Source organism: Anoplopoma fimbria, chromosome 24 (assembly GCF_027596085.1).
Source record: "Anoplopoma fimbria isolate UVic2021 breed Golden Eagle Sablefish chromosome 24, Afim_UVic_2022, whole genome shotgun sequence".
Lineage (NCBI taxonomy): Eukaryota > Metazoa > Chordata > Actinopteri > Perciformes > Anoplopomatidae > Anoplopoma > Anoplopoma fimbria.
In genome coordinates this window covers 10,259,853-10,274,594 of record NC_072472.1, presented here as the reverse complement: position 1 = coordinate 10,274,594, position 14,742 = coordinate 10,259,853, and the positions used below count along the sequence as shown (strand labels likewise).

The 14,742-nt window shown below is 38.3% G+C and overlaps 1 protein-coding gene across 1 annotated transcript in view; it reads left to right on the top strand.

The window, feature by feature from the left end:
* Positions 1-14,097, top strand: part of nsg2 (neuronal vesicle trafficking associated 2) — a 35,157-nt gene extending 21,060 nt beyond the window's left edge. The window contains exons 4-5 of the mRNA XM_054626178.1: positions 10,176-10,286; positions 12,714-14,097. Of these exons, the coding sequence (XP_054482153.1) occupies positions 10,176-10,286; positions 12,714-12,911 (309 nt within the window). The 3' untranslated portion in view covers positions 12,912-14,097. The remainder of the gene's footprint in view (positions 1-10,175; positions 10,287-12,713) is intronic.
* Positions 14,098-14,742: the final 645 nt, after the last annotated feature.

Below are 14,742 nucleotides of genomic sequence, written 5' to 3'. Positions count from 1 at the left end.
CCTTTTTAGGAAAACATATTTTCTCGTGGATTACATTTGCTTTTGAAGTATAACAAATTAGTTTCTAATGACTGAGAAATCCGCACAGGGAGGAGGTCAGAGTGGTGGATGGGTCAAAAAACACAAGGCTTTCACTAAGGAGACTGCTGTTTGTGTCCTGTGTGACTAAACTAAATGAAGCATTTTTAGTATTCTGGTTGTTGCAACATTATCCGTGTTTAAAACTGTTTGAACTGCAACAGTGATCCAGAAGTGAATATGTTTCCCTCGAAACATAATTGAGAGTGCAATTTAGTTGTATGGAAAGTAATTTTATAGGTGACAGTGTTGGTCATTTTAAGGCCACCTGCTATTTGGAGACTATACCCCAAGAGCGCATTCTGCTCTAACCAATATGACAGCGTGCTCAGACAAAACCTTTGAAGCTTTGTCTCCATAGAGACCTTGCTTAATTGGGATATATTAACATAATTAGCGTCTATCTACTGCTGAACATGCACTGTTTCACTATGCTCTGAACTATTGGATTCTGTGTGCATGTGAGGGAAATACTTTTGATGTAACTGCAAAAGAGCAGACATAAAAACTCACAATAACGCTATAGATACATACACACACACCCACCCACAAAAACACCTTTAATAATCCAGTCAAACCCTCTCATTGTACAACTAACCTCATGTTGCCTATAAATAAAATAAAAAAGCCTTATTCCTGAGAAAAGGCCTGAAACACAATACATGATATGAAAGCTGATTGTGATCCAATGACTTTCCCATGAAAACGAGATTGTAGAGAGATCTCTGAAAAACAGGCCAAGTCACCGTACAGCATTTATCTTTTAATGTGCAGGATTTAAATCTCTTGTCTCCCAGCTAAGCATTAGAGCAGTTGGATCCTTCGTGATTACATCAGAAATGCTGCATTTTTACAAGTCGAATTGACAAATCTGGATGTGGTTTAAGATGATTAAAAACTTTTATTTTTGAACTGAGATGACCATGATCTGCACAAATCAGTTGTCACACGTCTAATGCTTCTTTTCACAGATGATTAATATTTTAAAATTGCCCTAGTTGGTTTCTGAATGTTATATATCGCCCTTTTAGCTTGAACACACAGTTTTTATGATGCAGAGCTCTCAGTTTGCTACTGCAAGTCAGTGCAATGTGCCAACCTGTTTTGGCTTAAAAGGAAATTCAGCAACTCTAACTGCTCTTTTATGGAGGAGGCTAAAAAAGATCTTCAAGTACCAAGGGTTTGTAAGTCATTCACCTCTGGTGGACAACCACACATAGGGAGATTGTATTACTCCATACCAGACCTTGTGCATTTATGTAGTTTTTCAGTTAATTTAACAAAGAAGTTTAAACCTGATCAAATCTATGTTAATCCTGGAATTCTGAGATCCAAGACTGCTGTATTCTACATACACATCCTGATGTAGTTTTATAGAGTGACCTTTATACAAAATGGTAGATCTATAACAAAATCTGCTCACATACAAAGAAAAACAGCATGAGCACTTCATAAGTATCCACAAATCAATGTTCTTTTCAATTTTTTGGAAGATATTGAACAATGTAGGTTGTTGACCTCACCCGACAAAACCTTACATAACCTCCCACAAAGCTCTGAGGGAGACGTGCCCCTTGTGTGCTGACCCGAGATCAGAGGAAAATCTTGTGTATGTCATGTTGGCATTTAATAGTTTGTGTTTCCATCGGCGACACGATGCATCTCGTCAGTGGAGTGTTTGTACTTTGTTGCCACACTACTGTAGCTGTGCTCGTCTCAACCGGATAGCCAGTCCTCGAGTGTCCCAATCCCCGTACACGTCTCCTTGACATCCCTCTTCCCCATCTCAGATCCTCCGCTCTGAGGTAGCTGGCTCCCTAGAGATCCCTGCTTTGAGAGTTGTATTTTTTCCACTGACTAATAACAAAGAGAACTTTGCACTAAGACGCTTGAGGAGCAAAGAGTTTAGCACTCACCCCTGTAAAAAAAGGAAGAAAATCGATGAAGAAAAAGTGTGTCTCTCCTGGCATGCAGCTTGAGAAAAATATTTTTCTCTTGAACTGTGGCAGTAGTATTTTTAGGTGTGTGCACTTTAAATTGTATGCTTTATTCTGCTACTTCAATTAATTTCCAAAGGGTATATTGTATATTTTACTTCAATACATTAATGCAACAGTTACAGTTACTAGTTAGTTTTCATACTTATAACACAAGTGGTTCTCAACATTTTTGGCTTGTGCCCCTTTTTTTTTTTTTTTTCAGATGTTTATGGTTTCTTCTCTAAAAACCTCATGATGTTTTTCTTTAAATAATTTGGTCAGGTTCAAATATTATACATCTAATTTTATTGATCATCTCATGAGCCCTTAGATTTACCTTGTGACCATTTGAAGCAGGCCCCACTCCTAAAGTGGGTGGGGCACCACTGGACTAAACTACAGAACTGTATAAAATGTTGTTAAAACTAGCTCCAGTTACAAAATATGCAACAGCATTCATCTAATAATAAAGTATATATACATATTTCAGTCACAATTTTTTTGCTATTTTTTTCCTTTAGATAAGTACATTTTTCTTTTACTGGTGTCGTTTTAATTAAAGTTGCTTGTTATGAACAGTCTCAATTTAATACTGATGCCTTTCTATGACCTTCCTGGTAAACCAAACCACCAAGCAAAAAGAATGTCTGTTTCTATAAAGTAATTCTTAATTATTGTAATTGGTGCCACCGGGTTGGTTCTGCAGCAAATCAGACAAAATTATGCAGGTTAACCAGAAAGTCCTTCAACCTGTCCATCGCAGAAAGACCCACATGAAGCCTCGGCGCTCCGGCAGGATGTGATCCACGAAGTCATTGGGCGAAGGACAGGACGCCAGAATATCGCAGGACATATATAGATAGACAACCATTCACGCTTACATCACACCTACGGGGAATTTAGAGTCTTCAAATAACCTAAGCTGCATGTCTTTGGACTGTGGGAGGAAGCCGAAGAACCCAGAGAGAACCCACGCTGACACAGGGAGAACATCCAAACTCCACACAGAAGGCCTGTCTAGCCCAGTAATTGAACCTGGGCCCCTCTTGCTGTGAGGCGACAGTGCTAGCCAACACACCATCACACAGTGTGATTTTGAGTATTTTTATACTGTTGTTATGGTACCTTTACTTAAATAAACTGAATACTTCTTCCACCACTGAAAACCCAAAAGGTTTAGAAATATCTTCTGGACCCCAAATGATGTCTGCTATCTTGTCCGAGACTGCACCAGTTGGCACTTATCTAATGCCCTAATCCGCAACTGACATATTTATATTCCATGCACAGTGACATAGTAGCTGGGGGCTCTGTGTTTTGCTCAAGGACTCGCAGGGATCAAACGAATGACCTTTCATTTATCGGTTGCAGATTCCTTCCACTTGCCCTAACAGGTATGCAGTTACCCGCTTCATTAATTCATCATTACAAAATTGCCTAGGAGGATAAGAGAATATTTCATTTACATTTTTATGTAGTGAGCTGATCCTTGACTTAAAAGCTTATATATGTGATGGATAGGTGGGGGCTTAGTGTCTCGATTACACTTCAGTGGGACACATTTCCATTTAACTGTTGGTGCCAGAGCGAAGAAAAAATATATATTTTCTTACATTTTTAAATATACAATGTAGGAACTGTTTTTTTTTTTTTACCTCAGTTAAGATAATGGCTGCAATAATAATTTTTATTATCTTAGGTTTACTATATAGAATACAGGAAAATAGCCCAGAGAATGTTTTGCCATTTTTATTTGACAGATAAGCCTTTTTTCACAGAAGACATTTTGATGTTGCAGCAGTAAAAGCAGTTTGTTGTGTTTCCAAACATACTGGGCCAGTAAAGCTGATTGTGATTTGAATCTGCTGCCATGAAAGCAACTGTTTTTAACTTGTGTCCTTTTTGTGTTGTTTTGTCCTTTTTTTTATCTGTTTTGACACATGCTGGAACAAGACAACAAAATGGATAAAACTAAGCTATTTGGAGAAAAATCTAACAGTGTCAAACAGGTTGTAAACAAGCCAATAGCTTTCAAATTACCTAAATTAATCAAGCATTTATTTAATATTGTCGTTATACAATACAGGTTTGCACAATGAAAAGTAGTTGTAATCCCCTTCCCGCTACACACACATAAAATGTATAAACATATTTTGAAAATGTTTAAATTAGAATATAAATCTAAACAATAAAATAGAGCAAACTATATAATAGTAACAGTGAGGGAAGAAATAAAAATGAAAAAGCGTAATTATATTTAAAAGGAATATATAAAGTTACATATTTGTAAGTGGACTAGTAATTTGATTAATAATACCTCAGAGTGACAGAACAGGAAAACTGGGTACGTTCAACTTCCGAAATAGGGTAGTTCAAATTTTACCCAGAATATAGCCTGTAAACTTTGATGGATATTTACAACAAACAGTTACAATATCACCATTTTCTAATTAACTTGGTGAGCACATTGCTTATATAATAGATCGATGGTCAAACCTTTATGAGGCATTCCCCAACCATCTAACGTTTACTGTCACATCTGGTGGACATATACTGGCTTTTGCTGCCATCTGACCGGTGACCTTTAAGCTTCTCTTTTTTAATTTGTCCTTTTGGAGGATGCTGCTTTCGCTCCGCACTAGCTCACCCTGTCACAGAGTTCATTAATTTCATTAATCAACAAACTTAGCCTGAAGGCATCAGAGGTTATTACGGCCAAGATAAAATGTGTTTAATGTTAGAACTTTCTCATTTGATATTAATAGCTCTTTTTAATGCATGCATCTTGACGTGTCAGCACAAGGCTTCAATGTAGAGCAGCAGAAAATAATCCATGAAAATTTAGGGAATTGAGCTGCCTTTTGTGCCGCTATAGAGAAGGTGTCGGAGGTTAATAGGAAGATGAATGAAAAATAGTGCTTTCTGCTTCCATCAGTGGTGTATTGATTGATACATCAACCAACATCCCACTGTGTTTGTGTCTGTGTCTGTCTGTCTCTGTCACATGCTTCCAAGAGAGGGAACGAGCTACTCCATCTGCCCCTGGATCTCCATCACTCGCTCGCTGTCTGCCTTACGCTCGCTGCTTCATTGTCTCTGTCATCTCTTCCTTTATTTCTCACTTGGCTCCCTTTTTCACGCCGTTATCTGTTTTTATCAGCGTCATTTTTCTCTCTCACACATCTCTCCTGTCACACACCCCAACTTCCCGTTCTCTCGCCCAACCACACACTTACATATTCTCCTCTTTTCCTCGAGCGACTATGAGAAGGTGTCTGCTCCCCCCATATGGCCTGTCAAGTTCCAGTAGTGAGAGTGTGGGCGGTGTGTTGCATTCTAACATAGCATGGTATCAATAAAAGGAGAGAAATCATATGTTAAATGGTGGTGAAATAGGCCGTGAAGAAGAACATCCATTAAGGAAACTGCCTTTGAATTTATAATGCACTGTAGAGCCGTGAATAATCAAAGAGAAGTGTATTTTTTTGCAGAAAATATCAATTAGAAATCAATTATTTTCTACAACCCAGAGGGAGACAGCGTTAGAAAGGGTAAGCAAGTGGAGTTTTTTTCATAATATACAACCGTCTACAGCTGCACACTCTATAATGCAAAAACAAAGCACAAGAAAAATATATGCATGAATATACACAGTTTGATAAAGTCAATTGACGGAAATAATAGTGGGCAAAAATGTATTTAAAAATCAGCTTTTAAATTGTAAATATTAGCCACTTTTCATTTCAGCAAATGATAATTGATTTGATACTAATACCAAGGCTTAGAATGTTTAAAATGTCTTAGTTAATTAAGCCTGTTTAAATCACCAAAACATTTTCAGGTTTCAGATTGTTGGTCAGATGGCAACATTTTTGTTTAATTAAAATATTGGGACTGACTTTGATTATATATATATATATTAAATAGGGATAAAAGAGGCAAGAGTTGGAGAGAGGATTTTCTATTAGTTCTGGGTGGATTATAGTAGGTGAAACAACTAGAGCCCAGCAGACACGGTCACCTGCCATGCAGTCAATCCAATCTTGTAGGCAATGTTGCTCTTAGTCCAAATTATAGCAGCATGCTGTGCTTCTACCTGCATCCAAGAAAAACAAACGTCTGTCTGTTATCTTTATTTCACAGCAAACAGGATGACGGTTGTGTTGGTGGTGATAGTGGTGTAGGATGGCACATACTGGAGCGCTAATGACGAAACAGCCCTATCGACTGTTGAACAGAAAATAGGATGATGTGTATGTGGGTGGGAGAAGCTGCCATACTGGGAGACGTTAAAGCTTTGTATTGACTAAAAACAATATTTGATTCTATGAGGTTCTACTGTATTCCGTTGTTCTATCATATTTATATGTTGGCACAGATTCATCTAGTATTTCTGATACTAGATGAATCTGTGCCAACATATAAATATGATGTATTAGGGCATGATCTCATCATAGAGGAATATTGCATCACAGTACAAACCAGCAGATAAATGTATGAATCTACTTCATGAACGGAGGGAGTCTTCATCTATGAGCTGTAGCGTTACCCTGATGACCTCCTAAGGTTTACTGCTGAGTTCAGCCAGATTATGAATAATCGAGAAAGGTCAGGATAGATTTTTTATGGATTTATACAACACATGGCTGCGGCTGCATCAACAGGGATTCTGGAGCGATCAGTTATATTAAAAAGGGTTGGGGGGTATGTTCTTGCCTGAACAGGGCGGGGGATCGTTAAGGGGCGACATCAGTATATGCAACATAGAAGTGGTATACATAATTTAAAGCTGTGCACATAAATATGAGATGAAGCTAGCGGTGTGTCTTAAGTTGTTCTGGTCATAAATCAGATATTTAAACAAAATGATTAATAAATTAAAACATGATTATGAAAGTCAGAGCCATTCCCATGCTTAATTATGTTTCATAAGTTGTTGCAGCAATTCTGGACGATTGGATGGTGAGCACTTCTATTCTAGAAACTGATCAGAAAAAAACTATAGTGTCTATACACCTGTGATTATCCTAGAAGTCACAACAGGTCATTTATACAGTGATTTCTGGTTACAAAAAATGGTCTAACTACATGAAATGGCTACTATGGGTACTAACATCATCACATATGAATACAATTGAACTAAGTGGATCCACAAGAGTCTCAGCTTTCCAGTCGTACCCAATCTGTTTAGGGACCCCAGTATTGAGAAATATTCAAATATACCATTTTCAGAATAGGAGGAAACAACCCAATTATACTGCTTGCAAAACGCTGCATGGCTTTTGCCCAAAACTGCATGGGATTAGTATGGAGTGGATATGTCTGTAAAATGGAGACTCATGGGTTCCAATTTTTATTTAGAGATGAGATGTCAAGAGACCCTTTTGAAATGGCCATGCCATTTTTTCTGTTCGCCCCCTTCTTGACAGATCAAATATTTTGCAGGAAGAAGTTGAATTCAATGAATGATTGTCTGATTGACTATTTCAAATGGGTGGGCTACACAGACAAATAGTTTAAATGCGTGCAGTGGTAATTTCCTTCATTTAAACTGTGCAAAAAAAGCAAATCTCTTCAGTCATTAGCAACTTAAGTCTCCGTTTCATGTTTTAAAGTGTGCACAAAGTTGGGTCTCCACATGAATAAAACGCTGATTGCTTGCTGCATGATATTAGGAGCTTTAAAGTAATCCCTCTCATTAATACGCTGTTTCATAGGCCTCATAAATCAAAAAGGGGGTCAGAGTGAGTCTTAATCATTCATTCTACGTCTGTTTCTGCTCCAAAAGGCGGGCTGTCATGACTTTAAATGTGTCCTTTTAGTGTGTGATGTGGGATATGTAATTTAGAGTGTCAGCAGCAACCAAGGTTGAGAGTCGTGTCCCCCAGTTGACACCAAGTAAACAGTCACTTAGCTTGCCTGTCCGTGTCCACCCCCATCACGCTGATGGAAACTAATGATCACACCCACGTGTAATTGCTCTGACATCTCACGGTGACAGATCATATAGAGAGCAGTAAATCGGGAACGATTTTAATGCCAATTTAGGAATGGAAATTAGAAACATTCATCCATTATGGAGGTTTTTTCTCCAATTCGCTTACTGGGATGAATCTGACTTTTTATTTTGGAGCATGTTGGGGAAACAGGTACAAGGCCACTTGCAGGTACAAGCATGGACAACACACCTTTCTACACTGGCATTTGTGACTTTGCAGGCAATATTATTTTTAAACACAGCTATCCTTTGCATAACTCTAATTAAATGCTCGCTCAGAAGGAGCCAATCAGGATGTCTAGTAGAAAGTAGGAGGAAATAAATCCTTTTATATGCTAATCTGCTCTACTACGACATTGTCTAGCCTGCCAGGGAAATTAATATTTCACACTTCGAATTACACAGAGGCATTCTTATTTGCATCAGTACACAGATATAAATGTGTTATTCCATCATTTTAAATGTGCTTTTTTGCTGCTATTAAGCATTTTTCACACCGCAGATGTATTTTGATGCTTTTCCAAGCAAATGCTAATAACATTTCATAGTTCCTTGTTATGAAGACTGACCAGAACATTTTAGTTTGTTTCCGTTTTTTTTATAATATATTTTCCTTCATGCCAGCTATGAAAGTCTTAATTTAGCTCAAAGCTGCTAGAACTCTCAAAAAATGCAATTCCTAAAACAGTTTGCCACCTTTCTATTTACAAGAAGGAAAGGAGGAGCTTTTCTTTCTTTCTTCTGCTTCTCGCAGAAAACAGCTGGAAGCTATAGGTTTCTCACGTTGAGTTGAGTGCGCTGACAATAATCACAACTGAACGATTCATGAGGCTGATTAAAAAATAACATAAACAACAACTGAAATCCATTGCATTTACACTCTCACGATCATCAGCAGCAGAGTCTGTTTAGATTGTCATTGAAGGCTGGGCTGAATTCAGTATTATTATACTGTATATAATAGTATGATAATAATTTATACAAATTAAGTTCAAACAATCAAAAGTTCAATGCAATGGTATCGTCATGCATTTCCAGAGACAAAACCCTCACATTTAAAGCAAAAGCTTTGTAGTTTTGTTTTTTTCTTGAAGTAATAAATATAGAAATAAAACAGTAGTACGACATAATAGATTCCTTAAACAAGATGCCCAAATGCTCTTGTTATACAGTATGCAAAAACCATAGACAAAAGCCAAATTAATGTAATGTCAACTGAGACCTGATAAAAAACTAATTGATTATGGCCCAGTCCTCATTCAGTAGGTCTTTATGGTGACACAGCTAGTCATAGTTAAGTCCTTTATATTAAGCTTACATGACAAAATTTCTCCATCTGCATAACAGGAGGTGATATCTTTTAGGATTACAAGACGATTTTGCGTAAGCCGAGACACGTCTGCAGTAGCTTTAGAGCACTTTGCTCTTTCACTTTTGCAGAACATTTGTAATCCAATGAAGACGGAACTTCTGGAAACTTTTTAAGCATATTAATTAAACCATTATTTATTTAAGAAACCTAATAAGAAGATCATATTTGCAATAGGACTTTTTCACTGAAGACATTTTTTTAACATGTCACACTAGGAAAAGAACATGGTCTAAACAAAGGACTTAAAGACTTCTGAATTACATTTAGATGCTTCAGTTTCAGGATCATGGTATTGTGCATGCTGGGTCACTGGCTTGCTGTCATGGCTTGAGGGGACACTTGAAAAGAACAGAGCGATTGTGAATGTTATTAGTTGCAATGTTCCTTTTTCCTACGTTAAAAAACTGTTGTGCGAAGGGTCTATTATACTAAAAGTCACAGGTCTTGGTACCCTGTAAAACCTGAGTCATCCATCACGCAGCTCAACAGGAACACCTTGCCTTGAGGAACCATTCACCTCAGCCGTTCACTGCAGCTTCTTACTGTACCATTTATTATGACTACCCACACCCACACACACACACAATATTGCGCATACTCCATCTTTTTCACTGTCTTACCCTAACCCTGCCTCGCATATATAAAACACACACTGTCAATCCTGCTTTATTGCTCTGGCACACACACACACACACACACACACACACACACACACACACACACTGACCAGCGTTTGTCCTCCCCCCAGGTGACGATTCTAATCATCCTGGCCCTGGCCTTCCTCGCCTGCATCGTGTTCCTGGTGGTTTATAAAGCCTTCACCTACGACCACGCCTGCCCAGATGGATTCATTTACAAGGTAAGACCCATAAGTGGCTAGTATTTCATTTTACAGCGTTACAACACACATACTCACAGCCCAGAGAAAGTCAGGTGGTTAACAGAGCAGCTAGATAGTACAGTGGGTTGAAAGAAAGCCTACACAGGATTAGTAAAGTGGAGCTGCAATTATGGGTAATGATTATTTGAATTATTGATACATTTGTTTAATCAATTTTTTGAGTTTAAAAAATATCCCAAAGTAGGTAAAAATGTCCATCAAAATTTCCAAAGCCCTAGGTTACATTGTCAGATCACTTGTATAGTAAAAGTTTGACATTTTCGGGGACAATTCTTATTTGATTGTCTATTTGATTTAGGGAAGACATATATTACTCGTATATCTGTCCATTGAATATAAAGCTGCAGGCAGGAGCCGGTTAGCTTATCTTCATTTAACGCAAATACTTGAAACGGGTTGAAAGGGTCCAAATCCACCTACCATCAACTCTAAAGCTTACGAATTAGAGCATTGATTCTATACAAAAACAAAGACAAAGTACAATAATTTGCCATGGTACGAGGGATTTATTCTCTATAAACAGATTTCACATTCATATAAAGAATCTGTAGGCAATATGACAATATGTTGGAATTGAACGCATTCTGGTTTCCGTTTGTAGACGAGTAGTATCAACCAATCAAGTTTGAGCAGGCTGTGGTTGAATGAAGGTAAACAGTCCATGTAAAGAGCAAAGGGGAGGAAAGCATTGGCTGAAAATCAGCTTGTTAACTGGCTACTTGTGAAACAATCCAGTCAAGTTGCAAATTGGACTGTAAACAATGAGCAGCACATGGAAAAGATAGTTAATTAGTGAACTTTAGAGATTCTGGCAGGAGGATTTTGTTATCTTTGGACAGAGCCAAACTAGCTAGTTTTTTTTCTTTCTTTCTTGTTTCTAGTCTTTAACATACAATCTTATTTTCCAGCCTTTACATTTAATGTACAGATATAAGAGTGGCCTCCGTGTTCACTAAATTAATACATTTATATCACAGAATTGCTCCTTTAAGTAATTAACTAATCAACTAATTTTCTCAGCTCTAGACTTAAATATCCTCAATAATTAAGTGTCCTTGTGCAAGGCACTAAATCCTCTCTGCCCTTCACCATCCCTCTCTCAATAGTCTTTCCTATCTAAATAAAGAATTAAAGGGAACGCACCGCCCAGTCACCTCTAGGAGAAAAAACAACATCTCGCGTCCTACTTTCACTCATTTCTGAGGTCATGTTAGAGGAAGCTAACACGGCTTATAAGACAGGCAATCATCAATCAGCGATATCAGTGACTGTGGTATGACCAGTATAATTAAGTCTAATTTAGGCTTTTGTTCCTCGACACAGAAGCCAAAGAAAGAGACTCCATTAAGGCCGCTCTCATATTTCATTATTCATGTCGACTATTAGATGCAAATTAGACTTACTGCCTTTTTGACAATAATTACCACATTATGATCACTAACCCTCAATTTATGTGGATTAGTTCATAAAAGAAAATGACTCATAGAACCATTCTTATCCAACGATATGCTTTCCAGATAAAGATAGTATTAGTGTTGAATCTTTAAAGTTTTGCAGCATGTGACACAGACAGCCTCTCTCTCCTCTCCTCTCCTCACCTATTCTCTCCTCTCCTCTCCTCCCCTCTCTTCCCCTCCCCTCCTCAAATTTGTACTTTGTGAGAAGTCACCTTGGAAGTCATTGTCTCTGGACAAATCTAGTCCTTTAAGGTGGAATAAATCTAGTTTATGGCCCAAAGCCTCTGCAGGGGCTCTGCCTGCAGTCTGCAGAGGTATTATTAGCAGTGTCACATACATGTGTTGATAGAAACACTTGCACTCGCTCACAGAATATGGCACGTACACTACTTAACTGCACACAAAGGTAATGTGTACACACTAAAGCACATTCTAATGCCCTAATGGACTCAAATTACACTATGCACATGCACTATGCACATGCACTACAGTATTATGGCCTCTGGGTCCCCTCCCCTCCAAATATTCCTGCAGAGAGCTATACGATTAGATTCAGTAATGCAAATGGCTTCCCTTTTCCCTTCTTATAAAAACAGAAAATTATAAAAAAAATAAAAAGATTATAGGCTCATTGTTTTGGATCATTGAGAAATATAAATTTGTTTTATGTCTGTTCTACTGTGAACCACAGTACATATTTAAGCTAGATTGGGCAATTTTACGTAGAGTTTGACTTTTCTTTTACTGACCTGCTAAGACCCTGAGAGGACCTCGACAACAAGCAGCTGCATTATTTTATCCGATTATATTCATGTAGAAACAAGATAAATATGTGATTATGCTTAGTGCAGAGATTTCTCCTTTAAAACTATGCCCACCACAACTGCAGACATTGAATTGAATAATTTTTCTCTTTCTCCCGCCACAGCACAAGAGGTGTATCCCGGCATCTCTGGAGGCCTACTACGCTGCCCAGGATGCTAACTCGAGGGGCCGTTTCTACACAGTGATCAGCCACTACAGCATGGCCAAGCAGACCACCTCGCACTCCGTCTCCCCCTGGCTGCCTGGAGGGCCTGCGGGGCAGCCGCATGACGCTAAACCCCCGACTGGCGAGGGCCACTGAGTTAGCCGGGCGGTTAAAGGGTGTTGTAAACACATGCAGACCTGAAGAAACACAGACACAGGCAGATAGAGACGCACACACACAAACATGTAGGTGAACATTTTTCGTAGATATAGATAAAAGAGACGCACAACAGATACATAGACAGTATAACGCCAGTATAGGGTGAACAAATGCATGCAGACATAAAAACATACAAGCACATGCCCATTTATGTGCTCACTTACTTATTGAGGGGCATTTCCTATTGAACCTTTGCCGTCTTCGGATTATCATCGTCTGCTGATACACACTGCCACATACAAAAACAGTCTGCTCTCTCATTACCATGGTTTTTCCTCGAATTTATTATTTATTGACTGTCTTGATATATTTCTTTTTTACTGTAATGTACGGATGATTTGTATGTGATTATCTTTGTACAAAGGCACGAGTCAATTCTGAATTTCACGCTTCCCCTTAGTGAGATTCTCAGTTTGAAGTCGTTTTTTTCGTTCAAGTGTTTTACTGTAATTAATGTATATTCATTCACGGCCCCTTTTCTCAGATCACTTCATATTCCAACCCCAAAAATGTCAGTATGGTCTTGTATCGCTGTAACACATTTTTTAACAGAAAATTTCAGCTGTACTGTCAGAGGAAGGTTGGATGCCAGGGTACACATCCACAACACGTCCTGAGTTGATAGAATACATTTTTCCATCATGGGTGTTTGATAGCTCATATACAGGGACAATTCAATGTGCTGTGTTATACATTTCAAATCCCAAAATCTCCCCGTGATCCAAGCTGTACATAGACCCGTGCGCTCAGGCTAGTTTTTTTGTGTGTATGCATTGTAGTAGCTTTTATTAGGAAGTTTTTATTTCTGCTTTTACAGACCTATATTTCCTTCTAGCAAGTTACTTACACATTGCTTCAGTCTCGTAGCTCCATTAAAAACAAAGTAGCAGATGGGAAAGATAATACCGTGCATATAACGTTTATCAATGAGCTTCAACTGCAGCAGAGTTCTGTTCCTGTGCTGTTATTTATTCATTTTGTAGTGTTGGAGCTGTTGTTAAGAGCACTTTTATGAGATATTGTGATGTTGTTAGTTGATATGTAGCGATACCTAGTGGAATTTATCAGTGTGCATCCTTGTCCCTGTTCTCTTGGTTTTGAATTCAAAATAAAACAAGCTGTGACCTGTACTGTGTGTCTATCTGTCCCACTAACCGCTGTGTCTCCTTAGCACTCACACAGCGCTTGATGCAGCCCCGAGGCAATGCAGTGAGGGCTTTTTATGCAGCACGTAATATTATCCAAATGTCATACTCCTACTCAAATTCACACTAGATTAGATATGTATTCTGCTGTTTGTGTATAGGACGTACCAGACCTGCAAAGAGATCTGTTGGCTGTAATGATGAGTAGTGGTGATTGACAGCAGAAAAGTACCAGAAGAATAACTGCATCTGGCATGGCTACAGGATACATTATTCTTGTACATAGTATACAAGAATTGAATTTGAATGGCAGATAAGGCCTCTGTTTTGCGTATGAGCAGCACTAACAACAGTGTCTTCAGTGAATGACAAGAATAGATGTATTTCCTAACAAGAGGACTGTATTCTAATGAATCTGTCAGCTGTCTGTGTTTTCCCCCTACTGATGAGTTAAACGTTAGTGAATGCAACAGAGCTTTCAGCAAAAGAGCAAAAGAAAACACAAGGAGAAAAAGACTAAACATTTAAATTGTCCAGGAAATTGGCTTTCAATAGCAATAAGTAAGTTCAGAATCCCCCATGAATGATGCTGGCACCAATTAGGTCAATCCGTAAGAGGAGAC